The sequence below is a fragment of the Erpetoichthys calabaricus genome, chromosome 8 (genome assembly GCF_900747795.2).
Source record: "Erpetoichthys calabaricus chromosome 8, fErpCal1.3, whole genome shotgun sequence".
In the NCBI taxonomy this organism is placed as follows: Eukaryota; Metazoa; Chordata; class Cladistia; order Polypteriformes; family Polypteridae; genus Erpetoichthys; species Erpetoichthys calabaricus.
The window spans coordinates 6,748,385-6,774,739 of record NC_041401.2 but is presented as its reverse complement, the minus strand read 5'-3'; the positions used below and the strand labels follow the sequence as shown (position 1 = coordinate 6,774,739).

At 42.9% G+C, this 26,355-nt stretch overlaps 1 protein-coding gene across 4 annotated transcripts in view; it reads left to right on the top strand.

Annotated features, from left to right (window-relative positions):
• pde1a (phosphodiesterase 1A, calmodulin-dependent) overlaps positions 1 to 26,355 on the top strand; it is a 517,554-nt gene that overhangs the window by 399,398 nt on the left and 91,801 nt on the right. For all 4 annotated transcript variants that reach the window (XM_051930634.1, XM_051930635.1, XM_051930636.1 and 1 more), the window contains 2 exons: positions 224 to 337; positions 20,322 to 20,504. In XM_051930634.1, the coding sequence (XP_051786594.1) occupies positions 224 to 337; positions 20,322 to 20,504 (297 nt within the window). The remainder of the gene's footprint in view (positions 1 to 223; positions 338 to 20,321; positions 20,505 to 26,355) is intronic.

The window sequence follows — 26,355 nt, the reverse complement described above, 5'->3', positions numbered from 1 at the left end:
GCCATTATGCTCTGGGTTAGACTGCTTTCCTGTCCAAAGTTGGTTCCAGCCTTTCACCAATGTTTCTGGAGTAGACTTGGACTTCCTATAACCAGATAACGTTTGGAAAATGGATGGATGAACCTGTGGAGGACTAGAGGGGTGGTGGTCTCTGTGAAAGGTACAAAACAGTGTTATGTTACTGTAAATATCCAATGGCCTTCTTTTACTCTTTCTATTTCAGATTACGATGTCTGGCAAAGCAGCTGGAGAAGGGCGAGGTAAACATCCTGGACCTCAAGAAGAACATTGAATATGCGGCGTCGGTGCTGGAAGCGGTCTACATCGACGAAACAAGGTAAAGTCTTCGGTTACACAGCACCTTGTGTCCTTCTTGCCCAAGTTCAAGCTTTGTTGTGTCCACATTACAGTGAAATTCTTACTTGCGTGGCTCTTCAGAACATCTGAAAATAATACAAGGAGATTCACTCGAAAGAGGCCCCAAATATTCTGTAATAACTCTCGCAGAACGAAACAACATGCATTGTGCTCCTCCAATGTCGAGGTGACCCTGTGTTAGAGCAATGAGGTGGGCGCCGGACAGCCGTTGGAACGTTTAACCTCGGTTTGCAGTTTCTGGGTGCGTACTGCCCGTAACCCTTGAGTCGGTCACTCGACTTCTCATCAGGATGGTGGTGCACAGTATTGAGCAGTGCGTCTTCTTGGGGCGAACCTATTGGGTCACCAATTCGTTTAAGCGATGTCAGAGTGTATTTAGGAAGAAATATGGTGTTGGTGACGTACCTTTACAGAGTGTTATTCAGAAGATGGTACGGAAACTGGAAACTACAGGATCATTGATCCCTTCTCATAGAGGAGGCCGTCCAAAAATATTGCCTTGACACAACCAATGGCGTGCACCATGGTCTGCGGCAGTCGTCTACAAAACCTCTTGAGACGCCCAACACAGGAGACTGGGAGGTCTTACGCAACATGTCAGGAGGCTACAAAAGAGCAAAATTGCATGCATATTGTATCACCGTCGTTCAGGAGCTCAACACAAGTGATATGATGAAAAGTGTCAGATACTGTCACTGGTTCCAGGCATTTGTGAGGGACAACGAAGGAATATTGGACACCACATGGTTCTAGGATGAGGCGTGGTGCCATTTGTCAGGGTTATGTTAACTCGCAAGACACCCGCATATGGGCCGCTGAAAATCCATTTGCCACTCACCAAAAACCACTCAATGATCAAAAAGTCGGTGTATAGTGCACAATGTCTCGGTTGCGCCCCATTTTCTTTGACACCACTGTGAACATCAGTGTGTACCTGGACATTTTTGAACGTTTCAGGAGTCAACTGGATGATCGTGAGTTAACGGAAGATGACTTCCAGCAAGATGGAGCAATGTGTCACACATCGAGCAAGGAACATGGCAGGAATGGAGTCCTCCTTCGGCAGCAGGGTCATTTCAAAGGGGCTTTGGCCACCACGGTCACCGGATCTGACACCACCAGACTTCTTCCTTTGGGGTCTGTTCAAAGGAAAAGTCTATCAGAACAAGCCTAGCTCTGTGGAAGAGGTGAAGGAAAACATCCAACACGTAATTGCTGTTATTCCACCCCACCGAGACGCTTCCGATACGTTCAGGAAGATGGAGCGCCACGTCAAAATGTGTCTGGCAGGAAACAGAAACCACTTCCAGCATCGCATGTAATGCAATCGATTACACAAACGTCAAGGTAGAGAGCGTATGTTTTGGTTCAGATTGCTTCATCCTAACGGAAGTTACAACAGAATATTCAGGGGCCTCTTTCAAGTGAATCTCCCTGTACAACAAAACACAGAAAATATGAATCTACAAAAAGGTAACGTGTATACATTACATGCAATTTATAAGCAAGAATACAGTACATCCAATTCCTTTATTGTGATTGGCTGTTCAGTAATATTATAACCCATGTTTGCCCAGACCCCTTCACTTTTTTTCATATTTTGTTATGTTGCAGCCTATTGTTAAAATCATTTAAATTGTTTCCTGGTCAAGCGACACTCAGTATCCCATAATTACAAAGTGAGAACACTATTTTAGAAGTTTTGGCAAATGTATTAAATATAAAGAACTGAAATATCACATTGGCACAAGAATTCAGTCCCTTTACTCACTGCTTTCTTCCAGCCATAAGTCTTCTTGGGTTTTGATGCTATAAGTTCCACATTCCCTTGGGCCTATGGATTTGCTGCCATTCTTCTCTGCAGATCTTCTCAAGCTCTGTCATGTTGGATGAAGATCATCAGAGGACAACTGTTTTTCAGGGTACTCCAAAGATGTTCAATTGAGTTCTGGGCCAGGATCTGCTTTGGCTGCTCAAGGACATCCACAGAGTTGACCCTAAGCCACTGCACTGTTGAGCCCACTGTGAGGTCCAGAGCTCTCTGAGCAGGCCTTCATAAATGATATCTCTGCACTTTGCTTTTTTCAGATTTCCCTCGACCCTATCTAGACTTCCCTAGTCCCTGATGCCACCACCATCGTGCTTCACCACTGGAATGGTATTGTACAGGTGATGAGTGGTGCCTGGTTTCTTCGAGATGAAACCTACAATTGAGGCCAAACAGTTCAGTCTTGGTTTCTCAAAATCTCAGAGTCCTTTAGGTGTCTTTTTGCAAATGCCAAGTGGACTTTAATGTGACTTTTTACTGAGGAGAGGCTCCTCTCAGGCCTCTCTTCCATATTGCCCAGATTAGCAGAGTGTTGCACTGATGGTTGTCCTTGTGGACTTTTATTCCATCTCCACACCAGGTCTCTAGAGCTCTGCCAGAATGGTCATCGGGTTCTTGGTTTTTCTGTCTTTCTTACACAGTTGCTCAGTTTGGTCCAGTGGGCATCTCTAGGAAGAGTCATTGTTGTTCCAAGCATATTTTCTATGTAGCCTCCGTAGCTTTCTCAAAAAACAAGTAAAAAGCGTTGCATGTCATTTGAAAAATGACATTTTTATTACATCTTTCTACTGTAAAACGTGCAAAAACACTAAAAATACGAAGTCAGGAAGTACAGGGTGGCCCACGAAAAAATGGCCCGCATCCACCTAGATGACTGCATTACGTGGTAAAGAGAAAAAAATGATCAAATTTGGTACTCACATTTACAGAAAGGTTTTCCAGGGGTCAGACAGCAAGGACAGCAAGCAAGAGACGGGAGTCGTCTCGGTGGAGGTGGGCCACCCTGTATATTAATGATACAAATAATAATGATAAATAATGATCCTTATATTATTTTGCTTGTGTCCATCCATGCTTGATATAAACAATGGTTGTTGCAACTACTATACCCCTCTGCAATAATAACAAGGAATCCGTGTTCCTGGCAGAGTTTTGGTCTTGGGCTTATTGTCAAGTCTTCAGTTCTTTTCAGTTATCGACTGTGGTATTTGACTGTTTATTTGGTGCATACTTTGTTACTGACTGAAACTGCATTATGACACTACCATTTTACACCTTCTTTTTCCTTCACTTTAACGTAAGCCTCCTGATAAAATGAAAAGGCACATACAGCGTAGCTGCGACCAACAGAAACGGTCTCATCAGCCTACATAACTGACATCAACACACAGAAGCAGAAACATTGACATCACGCCAGACCAACCAGCACAGGCCTTAGACCAGGGGTGCCCACACTTTTTCGGCTTGTGAGCTACTTTTAAAATAACCAGGTCGAAATGATCTACCTACATTAAAAATGCGTAACCACCCATACAATCAGATTGTGATTTAGAGTACGAATGCCATGAATGTAATTACCCCGATCTACATGCTGTCAAATGAACGAACCACACGCCATGGTGCAACGTTAGAGTCTTCACCGCTGACGTCCGAGGTTCGATTCCCTGAGAGGGGGGTGTAGTGAGTGTGTACGCCTGATGAGCCCAGAATTAGGGTGAAACACGTGTCACGTACTCTTTGCATTATTTAACAGTAGACTATTTCAACCATTCTGTGATCTGCTTCTCGCAACTGAAAGAGGGCACCGTGGTGGATGTTAGCCAACTTGCTGACCAACCACAAGCGTTACCTGGTAGGTAACCACCCATACAATCAGATTGTGATGCAGACTACAAATGCCATGAATATATATATAAATATATATATATATATATATATACACAGTGGAACCTTGGGTCACGAACATCTCGGACCATGTACAAATCGGGTTACGACCACAAAAATTCGTCAAACTTTTGCATTTGTTCACGACCACACACTCGGGTGATGGACAAGCCAGTTTCCCTTCCGGTTCGTACACGCCAATGATTTCCACACGTGTTCAGTCTCTCCCTGTGCATTCCCTGTGCAGCGAGCGAGAGAGAGAGAGTGAGCACGAGAGAGAGAGAGCGAGCGAGTGAGCGAGAGAGAGAGAGAGAGAGAGTGAGTGAGCGAGAGAGAGCGTACGAGTGAGCGAGAGAGAGAGAGAGAGAGTGCGAACGAGCGAGAGAGAGAGAGAGAGAGAGAGCGAACGAGCGAGAGAGAGAGCGAACGAGTGAGAGAGAGAGAGAGAAAGCACGAGCGAGCGTATATATACATACAGCTCGTACGGTCTGGAACGGATTAATTGTATTTACATACAATCCTTTGGGGGAAATTACTTTGGGTCACAACCAAATCAGGTTGCGACCAGAATTTTGGAACGAATTACGGTCATGACCCGAGGTTCCACTGTATACTGAGTATACTTTATACATAAAATATATGTTGTCATACCTTGCATAACTGAAAAACCTTTATGGCACAATAGCAATTCAATACATTTATGGTGACTACAGTATTTGAATTTAATAATCTTCATGTGGGAAAAGGCTGACTCGCATAAATAAGTAGAGCCGAATAATGCAGTCAAGGAGGCAGCACATTTCCTCATGTTTGGGTACTTTTCCTCTGGAAGTACCAAAACTGTCCAAGAGCCCCAGACTTCAGCTGAATGTCATCCTGTAGTGTCAAAATCTCATCCTCCACTGTAGAGGAGTTTTAGGTGAAGCAGTGTTGCATTTTTTGATGCGGGTGAATCCCGTCAACATCTTCCCTAAATGGACAGCACTTAAATGTAGCGATTGGCTCAAGTAAGTCTTGAAACCGTCTGTCAAAGTCTGACAGACAGTTTTCAATCTGCTCTGTGTAGCGTATGCTGTCAAGTTGCGCACACGCCTTCCATTGCATCTCCAGCTCTGCCGCGAGGTTTTGGATGTTCCCCAAATCAAGGTGCTGCAGCTTTGAGGACAGATGTTGCATTTTTCGTTTGAAAGCATTAACTGAGCTAATCATATTGACCATGGAGTTCTCTTTTCGTTGCAGCTGTAAATTAAGCTCATTCAACATGTTGGTCAGATCAGAAAAAAAATGCCAAGTCTAGCGGCCGTTGATCGTTATTAAGTTGCTTGTATTCTGCATGTTTAATGACGAGGAGAAACTCCTTTTTCTCTGGCCATGGGTCTTGAAATCTTAGCAGGAATTTCTCTCTAGCCATCTGTCTCAATGAAGGCCTCTTTTATCATCTCTCTATCTTGGAAGGACTTCTTATGCTTAATGATCAAGTGACTCTCCCAGAACGATGCTTCGGTGTGTCTACCTTTGCTTTTGAATTCAGCCGAGGGAAAAATGACGGCTGTCCGATCAACTGCGATTTTAGTTCCCTCTCCTTTCTCTTTCTCAGATCGCTTTTCGGAAGGAAGTCAGTTTCGTAGTTTTTATGAAGAGTTCGAAAGTGCCTTTCCACATTTTCCTTCTTTGGAATAGCAATGATAGATTGACAGATCAGACAAACGCATTTCGATTGTGACATTGTGAGTAAAAAAATCCTCTTCCAATTCCACATCCAGCCCATACTCTCCCCAAACAATTTTTTTTAAAATCCCTTCTTTAGTTGATATAAATCGGAAGGCTAACTAGATCACAGCCAGAGTTTTGCAGTAGCTCGCGCGTTTGATCGTATGTGTGGGATGACCAGTGTGTTAGAAGAAAAGAGATCTCAGACTGGCCATCCTGTATGTCAATCAAGTGGCAAAAGCCATAGGGAGGATATATGATAGACTAACGTTTAAAAAAAATTTTTTGAATGCAACACGATCTACCAGTCAATTGCGATTGACGTATTGGGCACCCCTGTCTTAGACCAACATATGACAAACCACAGAGCGACATTATCTGAAGATCAGCAGCAGCAAGTCTCGCACTGAGACGGTGAACAAAAAACGAATCACACACACCACCTTTCTGAAGAGCAGCGGCAAACTGCCAGACAACAAGAAACATTATGACGGAAAAACTACAGGGATTCCATAACACTGACAACTCAAAGGAAGATATTCTGTTTATATTACGGCGTAGGCAATTCCCTGTTCGTTTAGCATATCGTATGACTATCACCAAGTCACGATAACAAACGTTTAATAACGTAGGAGTTTATTTGCCTAGCCCTGTTTTAACCCATAGGCAGTTGTAGGCAACATTTTCCAAATTTGCATTGATACTTACGGGTTACACACAGAGAAATATTTTCGCTGACAATAACGTGTATGCAACAAATTGCGTTTTCCGACAATTATTACAGACGTCGGTATACTCCATTACCTGACGGCCACACTTCACACATACTGACTTACTTGTGCCCTGCATGTCCCTTCTTATCTGATATGTTCTGCTAACCCGTTCATGTTACTTTTTGTATTGTTGTTGCTGTTGTAAGTGACTATAATAACGTCCCATACTAATCATGTGACTATTCTAATATGGAGTCCTCTCACAAGTCACTACTTATTTAAATAATCTCTCTTTCTTACTGTAATGTGTGATGTTCTTCTCTCCCTCATCATCATTTCATTAACACTTTTATTCTTGCAAAAATTTCCGCGAGCGCGATTTGCTAGTAATAGTAATAATATGAACAGCACACTGCACGTGCGAGTGACGCGAGTGTCACTTTCGGTTTCACTGCCTGAAGACAGATTCACTTGGTCATCACTCCTGATGAGCGGCGTGTGTGTTACGAGATGCCATTATGAGACTAGGAGAAGACGCGTCTATACTGTTGCCCAGGTAATGCTTGGGTCTGACGCTTACACAAGACCTGCCTATACGTTTGCCTGAGTAACGCCTGGCACTAATGCTGTTGGCACTTTGACAGCCCAAGTAAGCCTCGGGTCTTATGAGAGATGTGTCCGCACTGTTGCCTGAGTGACACTTGGGACTAATACCTTTAGCACTGTTTTCACAGCCCGCGTGACGCTCGGGTCTAACGCTAAGGAGGTTAAGAATTCTTGGGATCCTTCAGTGCTGCAGACATTTTCTTAGTGGCAGTCCGCAGATCTGTGCCTTGACATAATCCCCTCTTTAAGTGCTGCAGGTAATTCTGTTGACTGCATTGCTTGGTGTTTACTTGACTGAGAACCTTCTATAGACAGGCGTGTGCCTTACCCAATCAGTCCAATCAAGTGATTTGACCACAGGTAGGACTACATAAATAGAAAGGGATGTACCAACGTAAAGGGTCAGAACCCTTGTGTCGTGATATTTCAGTCTTTTTTGTATTTAATAAATTGGCAAAAATGTAATGCTCAAAAAAATGAAAGAAACCCTTTTTGGTTTTTCAAGTCAGTGAAACTTGTGGGCTATTGATCTGGTCAGTGAAGTAGCAGAGGGTCTTGTTCATCAGTTTCAGCTGCTTTGGTGCACTAGAGGGGCAACAATGAGACGACCCTTAAAACAGGAATGAATGGGTTAACAGGTGGAAGGGGACCACTGACATTTTTCCTTCCTCATCTGTTTTGTCACTTGTTTTGCATTTGGCTACGGTCAGTGTCACTACTGGTAGCATGAGGCCATTCCTGGACCCTACAGAGGTGGCACAGCTAGTCCAACTTCTCCAGGATGGCAGGCACATCAATACGTGCTATTGCCAGAAGGTCTGCTGTGTCTCCCAACACAGTCTCAATGGCATGGAGGAGATTCCAGGAGACAGGCAGGCAGTTGCTCTAGGAGAGCTGGACTGGGCCCCTTGTAGAAGGTCCTTAACCCATCAGCAGGACCCACCGCTATCTGCTCCTTTGGGCAAGGAGGAACAGGATGAGCACTGCCAGAGCCTACAAAATGACCTCCAGCAGTCAGACAGGCCACTGGTGTGAATGTCTGTGACCAAACAATCAGAAACAGACTTCATGAGGGTGGCCTGAGGGGCCGACATCCTCTAGTGGGCACCGTGGAACTCGATTGGCATTTGCCATTGAATACCAGAATTGGCAGGTCCACCACTGGCAGGCGCCCTGTGCTTTTCACAGATGAGAGCAGGTTCACCCTGAGCACATGTGACAGACGTGAAACGGTCTGGAGAAGCCATGGAGAACGTTAAGCTCCCTGTAAAATCATTCAGCATGACAGGTTTGGGGGGGGTTTGGGGGGGGGGTAGTGATGGTTAGTCAGTTAGTCAAGAGAGGCATATCCATGGAGGGACGCACAGATCTCTCTACAGGTTAGACAATGGCACCTTGACTGTCATTAGGTATCGGGGTGAAATACTTGGACCCATTGTCACACCCTAAGCTGGGTCCTCCTGGCGTATGACAATGCCCGGCCTCATGTGGCGAGAGGATGAAGGAATTAATACCATTGACTAACCCACGCTCACTCGCCTGCCCTCAATCCAATAGAACACCTCTGGATGGGACATTATGTTTCGGTCCATCCGACGACTCATACTGTCCAGGAGCTCAGTGATGCCCTGGTCCAGATCTGGGAGGAGATCCCCAGGACAATATCCGTCATCTCTTGAGGACGTTGTCATATATGGGGGGTGGGCATACAAACTACGGAGTACGACTTGGAGTTGCTGCAAGGAAATATCGGCCATAGCAGCAGAGAGAGCCAGTAGGATTTTTTTTCCTATTGAGATCTGATGTGTTCCTTTCATTTTTTTTGAGCAGTTTATCTAAAATCCTGTTTTTACTTTGTCATTCTGGAGTGTTGCTTGATGAGCAGAAATGAATTTAAATGACTTTAGCACCAGGCTGCAGCACAGCAAAATGTGCCAAAAGTGAAGGAGTCTCAAGAAATTATGATTGCACCATAGAAACTGTGAGAAGTGTGCCTGGCGAAGGTCTTTCATAATCCCGTTTGCCTTTCAACATCAGTTGTATATGACTTGAACACAAATATACAACTTTCACCACCCTCTAGATAGCCAAAAATGGCAAATGTGTCCATTTAGAAGTATATTCACAACACGATAAAGTGCACAGAAAGTGAATCCACTATATCTGTTGTCACACACATGCAATTGGGAGGCAGCTAGAGGGCCTGAATAATAGTAGTGCCACTCCAGACCAGGGGGTGGCAAGCTGCACTGATTTTCTCTCAATCCTCTGCAGACCATCTACAGGAAATCCCACTGTGTCCGGTAGTCTCCCACCCGATACATTTTCAGGTCCTGACCCTGTTTCTTCTGAGATCCTGCCGACTATGCCACTGTCACAATAACAATCTGAAGACATTGAAAAGGTTTGGGGCACTCCTCAGGGCTTGCTGTTCTTGTCCTGAGATGGTACCATAACAAGATGTTATGTAGTCCGTGAAGATGCACCTCTAGAAGTTAATGAGAAAAGATGGAGAAATTGGAGCTTTTCTCAGATGCAAGTCAGTCATTGTCCAACCTGCTATATTCTAACACAGGGTCACGGGGGTCTGCTGGAGCCAATCCCAGACAGATGTATGATTATCATTCATAACATTAGTCAAGATGTGTTGTGCCCGATTGTAATGGGGAATAAAGTTCTGCTCAGGGATGAAGATTAAAAACTGAGTTAAGGACTGGACAAAATGTGTTCTGTATTCTGAAACTTTGTTAATATTCTTCTGCTGCTGTTTCACTTTGATTTTATGTATTTTGGAACATCTGGGGCCTCATGTTTCCTCTCATTTCCACGCTCAAATCGCGATGTATAAAACCTAAACTTGGCGTAAAGCCACGCACATTTCCACGGTACATCATACCCTGGCGTACGTAATTTCTCCGCTCGGTTTTGCACACTGGCGGCAACAGCGTCAAAGCAGTGCTACTGTTCCTGTGTGGTTACCATTTCTTTCTTAGACCCACATTCCTGACGCGGCTTTATAAATACACTGAAACTAACTGCATATTGTTTATTAGTGTAATGCATCTGATTGTAATTAACCTGTAGCAATATAATGGTCCAGGGAATAGCCATAGTATTCTAAATACCATAACTGCTTTAGCGTTGTTACGCTCACTGCATCTTCTTCTTCTTTCAGCTGCTCCCGTTAAGGGTTGCCACAGCAGATCATCTTCTTCCATATTACTCTCACTGCACCACTCGGAGTATTTATATCACTGTATCTGAGTGGGGAATCACAGCAGCAGCTGATCGGAAAGAGAATTATCGGTATACAGTTTCAAGCACACACTACCTCAGCCATGGCAAAATGCGTCAAAGCCTTTCCTGTACGGACCTTGCGTTTCAGAAACAGTTTCATCCCAAGAACTATAAACGCACTCAATCAATTAATCAAGTTCTCCTTGTAGAACTGTTTGTACTTATAAGTACAATGACCTCACTGTAAACTTGCACTACAGTTATAATATTGCACAACCTGCGCCACTTTATAAAGCGCGTATGATGACGATATCATTTTTAAGATGAAATGCAGCAAAATATGTTGCTTATAGTATACAGATAAAACTTTAACATCATTTAAATAATCAGTATTGTTAATAATTAAACATGTGAGGACACGGTGCCTTAGCGGTATGCAGTTCACGGATAGCTCCTGCCTTGCGCTGTATTATTGGAAGGATAGACGGATAGAATAATTAAACATGTACTACGAAGATATTTCAATGTTCCTTAAAAGTTTTGAAGAATTGGCGTTCAAAGCTTACAGATGGCTTAACGTGGCGTAGCAAGCCTCTTGCATGAGATATGAACAATCACTGTGCCACTGCGTGTTCCCATGTTTAATAACATGCTTTCATTCCATTCATCATAAAAAAGATATCACGTATACATCTCAGTATTTTAATTATACAGAGAGCTGTAATATCATGAATGCAATGGATTCTGTGTCCTGTCGGAGAAAGAGAAAGAACGGAAGCACGTAGTGATTCACACACATAGAGCACATAGAAGATCAAATACAGAACAAAGATGCTACTTGAGAAACTAGTAAAATAAACGATTTTAAGATGAAGTTTATGATGTTCTACTTTAATGACAAAATAAACTACGTGATTAAAGTGGAAATTTCGAGATTAAAGTTGACATTTCGTGCTTTTTTCCCCACTGTGTGCCTTTTTTTTTCCCTATAGCCTAATAAGCTTTTTTTCACACCGACTTTGATATGTGACAACTTCTTTTTTATTTCGGACACTGTGTGACTTTGTGAACTTGAGCTTTCGAGTTTCTCCGACACTCTGTCACTCGATCAACTTCCTTTTTTTGATTATACCACTGTTTAAACCAACAAATAGTACGTTTTTCCTTTGCCTCCACTTGGTATTCGCTGAAATTCTTATATTTTCCCCCGTGCTTTTCCCATTGTCTTTTCACAGAAGGCTGTTTATATCGATTTGCATATTCAAAGAGGCATAATTCTGGGAGGAGAAGGCACATGCACGTGCGTTACTTTTCACGCTGATCGGGATTTATGTAGTGGAAGAACGTGAAAGTTTGTGTACGCACAGATTCCTGCATCTGGATTTTTCTGTGCGTACGCACATTCCCGATTTTGTGCTTACGCCATGTTATAGTGTGAGTTCTATGCACGGCGTTATACATGAGGCCCCTGGTCTTTCATGATAATTGTCTGTACAATCTCTTTCCCAACCTTTTTTATGCCCCACACCCTTAGACAATGTTTGATTTATGTTTTCACCCCCTACAAAAGTCACGTTTGAAGATGAAAATTTCTCAAAAACAGATGTGCTACACAGTTAAAAATCGCCGTGTTACTGCCAGAACCACCAGCCGGAGAAATGGGCTGAGTGTAAGAATCAGGTGTTACATCCAATTGAGTCCCCCTTGTCCCCAAACCCTGGCAAAAATGTCAATCAAAACTTGAACTCGTGATGTTTCACAATCAGGGCTTACACAGAAACCCTAGACTTGGCCCTTCTCTACAGATCATTGCAAGGTCCTGTGACAATGTGGGTTCTGCTCCATGCTCCCATCTGCTGTTAGGGAGCCCTTGAATCCTACACCGTCGATAATGTTACCAAGATGAGCTAGATAGTGAGGCAACAACACAGCAAGGGGATGATGAAACTGTGCAAAGGTGCTTTTATTAAAATCAGCAAAATCAAAAGTGTTCAAATAAATAGTGCAGTCAAACCAATAAATAATCTATTAAAGATAAAACAATAGAAAGACAATCCTTTAAAACTGAAGTTAAAATGTTGCTGGAAGCAGTCGTTTAAAACAATTAAGCCCGGTGCTTCTTTTACATTAGCGTCTCACCTGCTTCTCCCGTTAGGGCCCTGCAGCAGGCGAGACTCTCTCTGTCTCTCTCTCTGCAGCTGTCCTTCTTTCTCTTTCACAGGACTGGAGGCCTCCCGATCCTGGCTTCGGTCGCGCTCTCATCCCAGGCCTGAGACTTGGAGTCGTTGCCAACCAGGACGCTAACGACAAGAACTTCTCCAAGACTCCCGCTGCTATCCCGGCCTTACACGGACAGTCTCTCTCCTTCAATGGTCACTCCCGCTACATGCTTACTCAGTGGGAGCGACCATTATTACAACTCCCGGGTGTTGGCCTAACACCCAGGCTTCCCATACAGCTGCCTGCGAGCATTCACTCGCTCACTCACCCGCACTGTCTCTCTCTCTCTCTCTCTCTCTTCTCTCCTGCTCCTCGCTCTCCAGCAACCTCCATCTTTCTATTCTTTCCTTTCTTGTTCTTTTTCCATTTTTTCATCTCCCCATCTAGCCAACTCGCGCTTCTATATATGCCGAGATTACATAGCAGCTGCAGTACATTAGCAGCCCCAGGAACAATCACGGATGTGGGCAGTCTCTCACCTGTGCACTTAGGTGAGAAACACCCACACCGCAGAACGTCCTGAGACCCGCTTTAGCCACCACTACCACGCCCCCTCTCTAAGCCGTGAGCGCGGTGATTATTCATTTAAAAACTGGCCTTTGCTGAGAGAGCTGTGGACCTGCTATACCACAGGTCCAAAATCCATTCTCTTCAAAAAAAAAAAACGGTTATCCGCCTTTACAAATGCTCAGCCTACAGTAAGAAACACTCAGGGCCGCACATTTCCGTGGCTCATTCATAGGTGTCAATTGTGCGCACAATGCTGAAGTGGTGGCTCTGAATTGAGGGATCTGCACTGGCAATCAGAAGGTTGACGGTTCGAATCCTGTAAATACCAATAGGGACTCTGCTCTGTTGGGCCCTTGAGCAAGGCCCTTAACCTGCAATTGCTGAGCGCTTTGAGTAGTGAGAAAAGCGCTACATAAATGCAAAGATTTATTATTATTTGGTTCTTTCCATATCATAGAACAGGAGCACTGACTGATAAATGACCTACAGATGACGGCAGCACACCGATTGCACCACGATAAAGTCGAACAACCCACCTCACTCAATTTTTACTGCCTTCCTCTTTGTCGCAGACCCTGAAATGTCGTATTGCACCCCCTGGGGTTGGGTACCCCTGCTTTAAAAGAAGGAAGCAGCCTGCTGACAGTAAGTGTATGTGTCAGAGTGTAATCCTGAGTTTTTATTTAATGAATAGACATTAACCCCATTACAATAACGGGCACTAGAATAGTAGTACATAAACATTAGTAGGAACAGTCTATATTAAATGTCAAAGGACCGTCTATTTTCTGTTACAGTAATACTGACTTGTATGTGGCTATAATATGCGTCACTTTATTGTGTGCCTTTAATTTTCTCTCACAGTAATAATACGTCTCTCCTGCAAGTATTTTAATCTGTGCTGGCGTGCAGCTGATTATTGTATGTATGGCGTATCCCCAGCAACGGATATTATGTGCGCAAAAATAAATCTACTTTTAAAAGTCATCCTATTGTAATATCATGAAGATTAGTATATTTAGGAAAACACTTTACACTTTACCGTGCCAAGTTTGTTAATCGCATATCTGACATCCTCAGAGTGAACACTTGCACAACAAACACTAATCCCACCTCTTTGAGGAAGCTGGTCTCCGTGTCTCAGTACCCGATTGGATTTTTCGTGCGTTATGTTTTAGGTCTTACCTCATTTACCAAAATCCGATTGGATCGGCCGCGCGATATTTTATAGGTCCTGCCCTCTCTGTCTTGTGTGACGCGTCAGGCGGCCTTTGAAGCATTTTTCTTTCTTTCAGCCTTTCTTTTGTTGATGTTCACTTGCTGAGCTGACCGTTCTTCGTGGGCTGCCACCGTGTATTGTGTGTCTTTAATTTTCTGTGACAGTAATACTGTCTTGTACGTCCGCTGGCTTGTACGTCCGTAATATACCTTTAATTTTCTCTGTCGGTAATATGCCTTTAATCTCCTCTGACAGTAATACTGGCTTGTATGTGGCTGTAATATGAGTCACTGTATTGTGTACCTTTAATTTCCTCTCGCAGTAATACTGGTTTGTATTTCCGTAAAACGCCTGTAACTTTCTCTGACAGTAATATCACGCATCGCACCGTACCCCGCGCATGCGCACTTCACCAGAAGACACCCACACACGGACACCTGGACGCACACAGGGATTTTATTAAAGAGGATGTGAGCTGTGGTGTTTTATGGTTTATAGGATAAATTCGATATGCTGTACGTATATAGATGGATAGATAGATATACAGTCTATTTCCTCCATGACACGGTGGGAAATCCTGAATGAATAAAGAATAAAAATCAACACTAAATATAGGATGCACTCTGCTTCTTTTAACATCGGCTTACACTCAAATAAATAACGTGTTGAAGGAAGTTCCTGGCAAAGCACAGTGCAATAATGGGGTTCCTGGCAGTGGCTTCTGACCACAATGAGAGTTCTGGAGGTAAGGTTCTTGGTGCGGGCAGCAGTCTTCATTTATCCATAGAGGGACCTGTCATGGATGGCCGGGGCCCTTGCCTAGCCGGGACGCCTCTGCCAGAGAAGGATCGGGGAAGAAAACCTGGTCAGGGCGTTACCTCCCCCGGGACCCTAGATGGCAGCCCTGTGGGTTGCAGTGGTGCCTCGGACTCCCGCAGGGCTTCATGGGAGATGGAGTTATCTACAGCCCTGTTGGGAACCAAAGGCGCCTCCAGGGAGCATTGTAACTGTTCCTGAGCCCATATGGGTGGTTCTTCAGCCACACCCGGAAGTGCTCCCGGAAGTGGGGCAACGAGCACCTGAAGTACTTCTAGGTACCTTATATAAGGGGCCAGCGGACAGAGTCGGGAGGACGGAGACAAAGCTTGCCAGGAGGAGTGGAGGAGAAAGAAAAAAGAGAAGGAAAGTATTGTGCGGTGTTCTTTGCATTGGGACTGTGTTGTGCCTGTGGGAAACGCCTTCCCCGTTTCCCACAAGTGAAGAAAAGACAAGCATTCGTTCTAAGCCATTTGCTAGTTATTTAAGTTCTTTAAATGTTTTCCTAAATATTAGCGCATCATTTATGGGAGGTTCCTGTAACCCTCAAGTGTTGAATTGAATTGGTATATTCTAACTATTTCTAGCCGAAGAAGGGGCCTGAGTTGCCTCGAAAGCTTGCATATTGTAATCTTTCTAGTTAGCCAATAAAAGGTGTCATTTTGCTTGGCTTTTCTCTAGCCTCTCTAACTAAACATTATTCTCAGTTAGTGATCAGCCTTGCCATATGTAAGGCGTAAAGGGCACATGGTTCTGAACCGTGCCTTGTGTGTTTTGTGTGCCAAGTAACATGAAAAACAAAGTACTTAATTGTATGTGCTGCGCCGTATGTTTAGAGCGCACTGAAGAAGAAGTAAAGAATCTTTAAGTATAGAAACAACTAAAGTTTTACAAGAAAAGCTACATTTAGAGAAGATAGTATTTTTTCTAATTTTTTGCCTTTTATTCTACGTGTGTAATAACCTTTTTTCTTTATTCTTGAGTGGATTATTTGCTTTGAATTTTCACTAAATATTTTAAAACAAACTTTTTGGACTGAGAAATTTCTTTCGGCACGCATTTTACCTGTGCTAGAACTCGCCTTACACTCCTGCAGCTACATTTGTGTTTTTATAAGTGTGCCTCCTGCATCTGTCTGTGTCGGGTTGGGTGGCTGGCACACCTCCTAGTGGTTCTGTCACAAACCTTACGCTTTGGCCAGGGCTTATGTGCTGTTTTTCACATTCTTTTGTTCTAAAATAAGAACTTATGGTTGGCAAACATGGGGTTCATTCTTTGCTGACACAGAGCACACACAGTAACTGCTGACCATAAGCTGACCATCACCAAACAAGGGGCACGCCAGCACCCTTTTAATAGCCTTCCTGAGCAGACATTTGTCTCTCCTTAGCTTTTCTCTGTTTCGCCCTCTTCCTGTCAACTCGCTTACGTTGCTTAAATGCCTCAGCTGTGTCTATTCATGGCCTCAGTTACCGGTCTTAAGGTGAAATAATGTAAGGTACAGTTAAACTCACAGTTCACAGTGGCACACTTAAAATCTTTAGTTACAAGCAGAACCATGACAAGAGCGACTCTGAGACAAGTCTGTGACTGTCCTTGAGTGGCCCAACCAAAACACAGATGTAAACCCCATGGGAGAGGTGTGGAGAGACCTGAAGATGGCATTTTTGAGACACTTCCCATCCAATTTCACGGTGTGTGACAAGATCCGCGAGGAAGTGTGCAAGCATTCAGGTGTACAAAGCTGGCAGACACTTCCCCAAGAAGACTCAAAGCTGGAATTGCTGCCAATGGGGGTTTCTACAAAGCACTGAACTAATGGAAATTTCAGTTTTTGATGGTTAATAAATTTGTAATCCTTTCTGAAATGTGCTTTTCCTTTGTAATTATGGATTATCAATGGTAGATTGATGGGCAAAAATGGCAAATGTGTCCATTTAGAAGTAAATTCACAACACGATAAAGTGCACAGAAAGTGAATCCACTATATCTGTTGTCACACACGTGGAATTGTGAGGCAGCTAGAGGGCCAGAATAATAGTAGTACCACACCAGACCAGGGGGTGGCGAGCTGCACTGACTTTATCTCTCAATCCTCTGCAGACCATCTACAGGAAATCCCACAGGGCCCGGTAGTCTCCCACCCGATACATTTTCAGGTCCTGGCCCTCTTTCTTCTGGGTTTCTGAGATCCTGCCGACTATGCCACTGTCACAGTAACAATCTGAAGACATTGAAAAGGTTTGGGGCAGCCAACCGTATATTGTGCCCTGGTTGCAATTGGGTAATTTTGAAGAGATGTTCACAGTTTTGAGTCCAAAACAGAACTGAACTGAGAGGGTAAATATATATATGTATATAAATACTTTTTAAAAATCACGCTTACATTAAGTTAAAAAGTGTACTAAAAAGTAAAAAATAAATCTCTCCAAACGTCACTCGTAAAATAAAAGTGTGGGCGCTTTTGCTAAAATTTTAAGTAGTGTTTTTTGAACGTTGATTGATGAAAAGCACCCACGCTTTTATTTTACGAGTGATGTATAAGAGACTTATTTTTTACTTTTTAGTACACGTTTTAACTTAATATAAGCGTGGTTTTTAAAAAGTATTTTTTATATATATTGTAAGAAAGGCGCTATATTGCGCCTGACCCAGCACAGACTTGACATGGGAGGTACGTATTAAATAAAAAGACTTTTATTTTTCTTCAGCTGGAGGGCACGTCTTCCCCGTGAACCCCCCAGCCACAACACAGTCCCGAGCAGTAAACACTAAAGTCACAACACTCCTCTTTCTTTCACCACCACTCCTCCACAGCTTTGTCCTCCATCCATCCGACTCTGGTCGATGAGTGGTGGTTGCTGGCTCCTTTTATGGCCCACCCGGAAGTGCTCCGGGTGCTTGATCACCTGTTTCCGGTTGCATTCCCGGGTGGGGCTGAAGAGTCGTCCAGCTGGGCTCAGGGACCCATGCCGTACCCCCTGCCAGCCAGCCCAGACCCCAACAGGACTGTGGAGAACTCCATCTCCCATGAAGCCCTGCGAGAGACTGAGGCACCGCTCCAACACAGGGGGGCGGCCATCCAGCGTCTGTGGGGAGGTACTGCACCGTCCAGGGCTGCTTCCTCTGAATACACATCAAAGGGGTGTCCCAGCCAGGCATGGGACCTGGCCGTCCGCCACAATATATTATTTTCAACTTTTTAGTCTTGGGTTTGTTTTAGTATAACTGTGTAATCGATATTTTAACACTTCCTTTAATATTTCTGTCCGTTACTAGCGCCATCTATTGGTGAAATCTTGAACTATTCTTCATATGAAAATTTCATTTCTTAATTAACATGGACTAATTGATCAGTTAGTGAAACTGATTATTGATTCATGTATTGTCGTCGGAAGTGAGTAAGTGTGCAAAATTTCAAGTCATTTGGGCAATAGGAAGTGGGTTAAATATCGATTACAAGATTTGTACCAGACAACAAACAGGTGAAGTTAAAATAAGCGTGGTAATAAAATATGGCAACTTTAAAGGCTGGGACAAGACGTGACGTCATCAGAACCGGAAGTGCTGTCATTGGGGGCCAGAAGTGACATCATCCGTAGCACATGAACCGGAAGTGATGTCTTCTGGACCAGAAGTGACATCATCAATGGCCCCGGTACCGGAAGTGACATTATCAATGGCACCGGAACCTACCTGGATTTCCAGTGGATGGTCTGCAGAGAATTGAGAGAGAAAGTCAGTGCAGCTCACCACCCCCTGGTCTGCTGTGGTACTACTGTTATTCAGGCCCTCTAGCTGCCTCCCAATCACACGTGTGTGACACTGTCTAATCTGTCTTCTCATCTGCTGACCATATGCGTCATTTAGTCTGTCATTCAGTGACAGCCCCTCTAAGAATTGTAAAGCTGCTCACTCTTTCCACAACATCTCTCTCCATTGTAGATGACAAGGTTTGTGAAGCTTCATCTACTCCCGCCCTTAAAGATTAACAAACACTCATACTGTAGACATCCTACCCTGACAATGTCTTGATCAGTGCCATTTGCCAGTCACTCCACAATATTCTGCACTAGGATTATCTACATATGGACTCAATAGCACCAGTGCTGACCAACATACAGGTGTCTCCATGACACACAGAAAAGCTCAACTCTTTTGAATATTCTGTACGTCACATACTAACCAAACAATGTCTTACTTTTACTGCAGTTGTTCTAACTATTGAGGAGTGACCTCAATAACACTGAAGAAAGCAGCAATCTAACCCCACTTGGTGCCCTTTTATGACTTCAATCACTTTAGATTAAAGACAAAGTATATAAAATAGAAAAGCAGCATGGTATTTATTAACTTATAACAATACCAAATAGAAGAAAATATAATAGAAAATAAATCAGATTGGAAAGTCTGGATATAAACAGTCTTAGAAAAGCTCACTGGAAATCGGGAGTCTCAAGGGGTGGATGTGGTCCTGGATGGCTTTTGGTTTAGCAATCGTTTGTGATTCAGAGATTATATTTTCTGGTGTCCAAATCAAATGGTCTCACATCTCTTGATCTCTGACGTTGCTTCCTCTGTCGCCCTTCTGTCATCTTTTTGGTCCCTCGGATGAGCCATATTTATGTTAATATGCACGCGTGGGGTTTTGGACATGCAACATTGCACACACTTGATTGTCTGTCTCGTCCTGATGACAAATGACTCTGATCAGAGTGTCTGATATTTTAACTTCCTCCACACTTCTTCCTTTCTAAGGCTCGAAATTCATCCATCCATCCATTTTCCCGTTGAATCCGAACTTTATTCTGTAATTCCTAGCCCTATTGCGTCCATCCATTTTCAGGTTATAAGTTAATTAAAACCAGTGTTGTGGCATCTCTGCTCCTTTCCCATTCCCAGGTCATAAACCAATTGGAAAAGAAACCGACTGGAAAAAATGAAAATGAATTAATGATACAACACAAAGGATGCTTGCAATACCTGTAATTAAAGTATTGTACATTCAGTCCATCCTGGTTTGTTGGAGCAAAATAATTAAAACTTAATATAAGCAGTCTGCAGTTCAAAAACTTAAGGATTTTCCACACCAGGACAATCCCACATAATGGAGTCTTAAGGGTAATGCAGCATCGGTTAAGATTTCTGAGCCGACACACAATTCTCCACTTACTTTTGTTTGTCTGTGTTTGTTTTTCAGGCGGCTGCTGGACACTGAAGACGAACTTAGTGACATCCAGTCCGATTCTGTCCCATCTGAAGTGAGGGAATGGCTGGCGTCCACATTTACTAAAAAGATGGGAGTCTTGAGGAGAAGGCCGGAGGAGAAGCCAAGGTTTCGGAGCATTGTGCACGCTGTTCAGGCTGGCATTTTCGTAGAAAGGTAAGAAGCCACTAGTACCTACAACAGCCTTCCTTGAAGAGGCCCAGCACAATCCAGCTTACTCCATCTGCTAACTGTTGGCTTCTGGTATAGCAGGCCACAAAAATGGGACGCTGGCTCAAAAGTTCAAAATATAAGGAAAATGTTTCAAATAATATATCAAAAGCCTCAAAAGGAGATGGATGACTGTAAACCCCCAGCATATGCACAAAAAAGGCAACCAAAGAATCTTTATAAAATAGGAAGATTTATCAAAATAGTTTTAGTTAGTTTAGTTTTAGTTTATTTATTTATATATAGTGCCTTTCACAGACAAAAGGTCACAGAGCGCTGAACAGCAAATACAATACAATACAATACAAAATGGAAAAATAGAACAAGAATGCTCAAAAGAGCATAATGGATTTGTGTAAAAATCAGTCCCAAGTAAATAAGTCCCAAAACACAATCCAAGAACAGAGCAGAAATATAAGTCAAAAGCATGTAAATCCACACAAACAATACTATACTTTCAAATGATAGATAGATAGGTACTTTATTAATCCCAAGGGGAAATTCACCCAACATCAGTACTTGACTGCTGGCTGTCACTTCTGACTGCAAGTAAATACCCAGGGGGAGGAGCCAATAGCTGTGACATCGGAGTGGCTCCACCTCCTGGTGCTCCACCCACAAAACATAGGGAATGGCGGAAAGTTTAAAGGAACAGAACACAAATCACAAGTGATAAGTGAAGCTAACAGAAATATTCATAAAAATATGGAAAATAGTAACTCAAAATTAACAAAAACAGCAATAAAACATGAAATATGCATACATTTAAACTAATACACAACACTATCCTGGAAATACCATCCTTTTCTACGTCATTGCTACTCCTTTATAGTACTTGCTGTAGGTACACCAATCTTATAAATGATGCCTGGTATGGGTGAGTCCATCAAGGAGGTCAGCTTTTTCTTAATTTACTTTCAAAGTAGCAAGGGGTCTCAACTCATGAATAACCCCACAAGTTTTTGATCCTTATTATTCTTTGTCAGTTTATCATTTTTGATCAAGTTTGTGCACAGATATTTTAAGTTTCTTTCTGGGCATTAGGGAGAGACCCTCACCCTAAACCCACACCATAGCTACTCCAAACACAAGTCTCAGGTACAAAAAAATCAAAGCTGTAGCCAAAATCTAAAATGAAATGGTCAGAAGACTGCTAAACTTACCACTAGAATCCCTGAAGCCTACGAAAATATTCGTAATGCTGGGCCACCTTAAATTCCATCGCATCTCCTCAACAGCGTCTTTGTTTTGCAAATATGTCAGTCAGCACAAGCAGACTGCAGTCAGGAAAGTTTTAGGCTTCGGACAAAAACCTAAGCACTTCAGACTCTATGAGGTCTATAAATTGACGCCCCTTTCTGGAGCCCCTCCCCTGTTTCGCTGGTGAACTGACGCCCATATTACACACCCCTCATCCATCCATCCATTATCCAACCAGCTATATCCGAACTACAGGGTCACAGGGGTATGCTGGAGTCAATCCCAGCCAACACAGGGCGCAAAGCAGGAACAAACCCTGGGCAGGACACCAGCCCACCACAGGGCACACACACACAGCAAGCACACGCTAGGGACAATTTAGAATCGCCAATGCACCTAACCTGCATGTCTTTGAACTGTGGGAGGAAACCGGAGTACCCGGAGGAAACCCACGCAGATACGGGGAGAACATGCAAATTCCACGCAGGGAGGACCCGGGAAGCAAATCCGGGTCTCCTAACTGCGAGGCAACAGCGCTACCCACCGTGCCACCCCACGCCCCACATGACGATTTCAATTCCCTTTAGTTCCTGCACTCAAATGTGGATTCAGCATTTATTAAACTTCTAAACTATCGAAGTCTCTCAGTTCTGCATCCCAAGCAGTTGTTTTGGTGTCATATATTAGAAACATCCATCCATCCATTTTCCAACCCGCTGAATCCAAACACAGGGTCACGGGGGTCTGCTGGAGCCAATCCCAGCCAACACAGGGCACAAGGCAGGAACCAATCCCGGGCAGGGTGCCAACCCACCGCAGATATTAGAAACAAATTGAATAAAAAATCTGAACATTTTGTATCTTATAGTATACGTTTTATATCTGCGTTTTGCCATGTCTCATTCATGAGACTGCACTTTTTATACGTTAGCTATATGGCACTCAATGGAGTAGTGGCTCTGTGGCTAAAGATCTACACGGGTAAGGTTGACCCCATAAAAAAATGGGAAATGCTAAGGAAGAAGACGATGAAGAATAAATGATATGCGGCACTCAGCTACGACTAACACAACATATTCTTATAGACTCTGAATCGAATAAATCATATAATTTGTGTTAACAGTCAAAATATGCAATACTATGCGACAGATGTTTAGGAGCTCTTTAGAGTCCTCTCTGTGTTATATCATTAATACTTTATTATTACTGATGTACAAAATTTCAATATTTATATTGATGATGCTTTAATTGTGTTGGAGTTTATGCTCCAGAGGAATGACGCACTCGCCCTCAGAAGCACGAAGAGGTATAAAGTAGTCGTTTGAGTCGCCCAGCTAAGACCTTTTCTGTTAGCCAAGCGGATTTGCGTACCCATTGGGGATGATGGCTCATGGCCTCGCAGCAAATACGAAGAGACGTTTAGTACATTAGCATGACAGTTTATAATAAACTAGGGGGCTTTGCCCACCCCCTTCCCGCCCAGACCCAGGGCACGCTACGCACCAGCCACTTCGCGTCTCTTCCTCTCGCGTTGTGAAGAGGGGAGCTGAACGCACGCTAAGGAGATGTAGTCGTTCCTCCAAAACCCCCTCTTAAACGGTGATACAATGGGAAACAAATACATTTATTTTTACCTCCTCTATGCTCGATCAGCTGGCTTGCAGCTGCTGCTGCTGCTTGTGTCCTGCTTCATGATCTGCATGTCACGCTGCGCGTCGATCATTTAAAAGACTGTACAGTAGCTGTCCTCCTTGTCTCGCAGGACGTTAAAGTCTCTCCGAGAAAATCACGTCTTGACCCAAGATTTTTTTTATATAATAGAGAGATATTTTTTTTTACACACGTTCAGTTTGCCACCATTACTATAATAGTACATTTAGAACAAAAGTGTACCACTAACACGGGGGTGGGAGCGTGGAAAGTGGGTGGAGTCAAAAGAATGTCTCAGGTCACTGAATCTGGCCGAGAACTAAAACTATCCTGACTGTAGCTGGACTCTATTGGCACAAGCAGCCTGCTATCCCATCCTCCACCAAGGCAGCTGAAGTCAGACGCACAATTCTCAGAGCGGAAGTCTCTTTATGTGGGAGTTAGTGTTGAAGTAGGCAGACATGGCAGGGGCACCCTCTGCCCCAAAGAAAGCACTCGGAGTCTCAGGACAGGCAGCAGAACCAAGATTTATTGTATGATGTACAGACTCACTTCCAAAAGGATTGAGCAAACAACTAAAAGCAACTCTTACATTTATTACAATTCTGATCACACAAGTAATTATTCATCCTCATAATACTTTTCTAATACGTAGAGATTTTAAGAATACATTTTTCTATATTAGGTCTCTGGAATTGTATAGGATAAATAATATATCATTATTTGGAATAGATACATTTCATGTGTGTTCCGTTTCTACAACAATCTGTGTAGATAGATAGATAGATAGATAGATAGATAGATAGATAGATAGATAGATAGATAGATAGATAGATAGATAGATAGATAGATAGATAGATAGATAGATAGATAGATAGATAGATGTGAAAGGCACTATATAACAGATAGATAGATAGATAGAAAAGGCACTATATAATAGATAGATAGATAGATAGATAGATAGATAGATAGATAGATAGATAGATAGATAGATAGATAGATAGATAGGAAAGGCACTGTATAATAGATAGATTAGAATTATTCAAGAATTATTCAATGTACATGTTGCTGTCAGTGTGTAAAAACCGAAGCCCAAATATCAATCGACACAAAGTATGACATGTCTGTTTGGCTGGTGTAGCGGTAAGAACTGCAGCCTCGTACTCAAGAGGTTGCAGGTTCGATCCTGGGTCCTTCTTGCATTTACCGTTTTCAGTAATGAGCTTCTATTATTATTACTATTATATGATAAAAAACTGAAAACACAGATATAGAGTCATTACCTGAATAATTGAAAAAAATGCCTTCTGGGAATTATTCATAAAACTCGGAACTCATATTACCGTCCACATTTCCAGGAAGTCCAAGATACATGCAACAAAACTATCAGGATGCCATGGCCATAGTGCGTAAATTCGGAAAGCCTGATTTATTTATCACTTTCACATGTAATCCTGCTTGGCCGGAAATTCTACATGCACTGTCGGATACCCAAAGACCAGAGCACAGACCTGATACCAGTCTTCAGCCACAGTCAGTTTTACGTGGCTTTTTCTAGGGTTAGATCTTTCGACTCATTATCTGTCTTCTCCACCAAAACACCTATGCACAACTGCGTCTTTCTAGAAGTATTTATTTTTTCTTGATTTCTGAATTCCTTTCTCACCGTTTCCCATTCCCATTCTTACACCGATATATAGTACGGCGGGCGTTGGCTAGTTTTTTATGTTTTAAGGTGTGAGAATAAATGACCCACGAGTTTACTTTTGTCAATTCTGAATGCCTTATATTAGGCTATTACAGTGTTCTTGAATAAAATACAATAATTATGAAAACTTTTATATAAAATACACTTTATTGAGTTATCCCCAGCAACAAACACGTATGACCATATATGCTAATATCCTCCCGGTCAAAAAAGAAATTAAATAGATGCAAGTATCCATATAAATTACCGCTCTGTTTCCAACTGTGTAACACAAATGGTGACTGTGGGACCAGCGTGTAGGTGAACTAACCCATTACGCTGCCGGTCAAAATTCGCGTCACATGTTGCATGTCCAACAGAGAAAAATATAAAGTGGTCTCGCAAAGTACGTTTTCTTAAAAGCGAAAGCATGCTCGTGTCATTGGGGGGTGCAGCTTAAGCACAAGCAGGTGGACACAGACGGCGCCGATTTGATTTGACGTTATTTTTTCCGATTACAAATAAATGGCAAAAAATTTGTGTGGCAATAAATATTCGTAAAAATCCACTATTTATGCTTATTTGAATACCATATGTATGAATGTATATATGTATGTATACCGTATGTATACCGTGTGTATCTACATTACAGGGTAAGGCCAAACGTTTAATCTGGACCTAAACCAGATCCAGTATGTCACCTTAAACTGAACGAGCTCTACGTTCAAGTTCTTCACTTGCAAATTCGTTATGTTAAGTTCACCATTCTTAGAAAAATGAGCGCTCTTTTGAACGAGTTCATACTCAACACTGCCGAAGGGGACCCGGCCCCCTGCTTTTCGGTGTGTCACTTTGTATACATCATGTATTTGGGTTGGATTCTTGCACTACTATGTGGGTTGTGAGTTGTCCTTGTGATTTAAATTTTTTTCAGGGCCTGGCAACCTGGAATGCCAGCCATCATCTTCATGCCATTCCACAATGAACCCAGGTAGTCATTTCATAGTTTATTCTCAGCTTTGCCCGCTTGATTTCAGGTTTCACCTCCTTCTGTGGTTCTTTGTGTTCTCTTAATTCTCCATGTTGAAATGCCCCGTTTTCTTCGGGCCCTCAGTTCTTTAAAATCTCTGGTAATCCATGGCTTGTTGTTAAGGTATATTTTAATGGATGTGACAGGAGGATTTTGCCGTTCTCACAGCGTTTTAAATCACTTCTTACAGCGTCCATCAGTTTATCAAGGACAGCACAGGATTCTTGAAA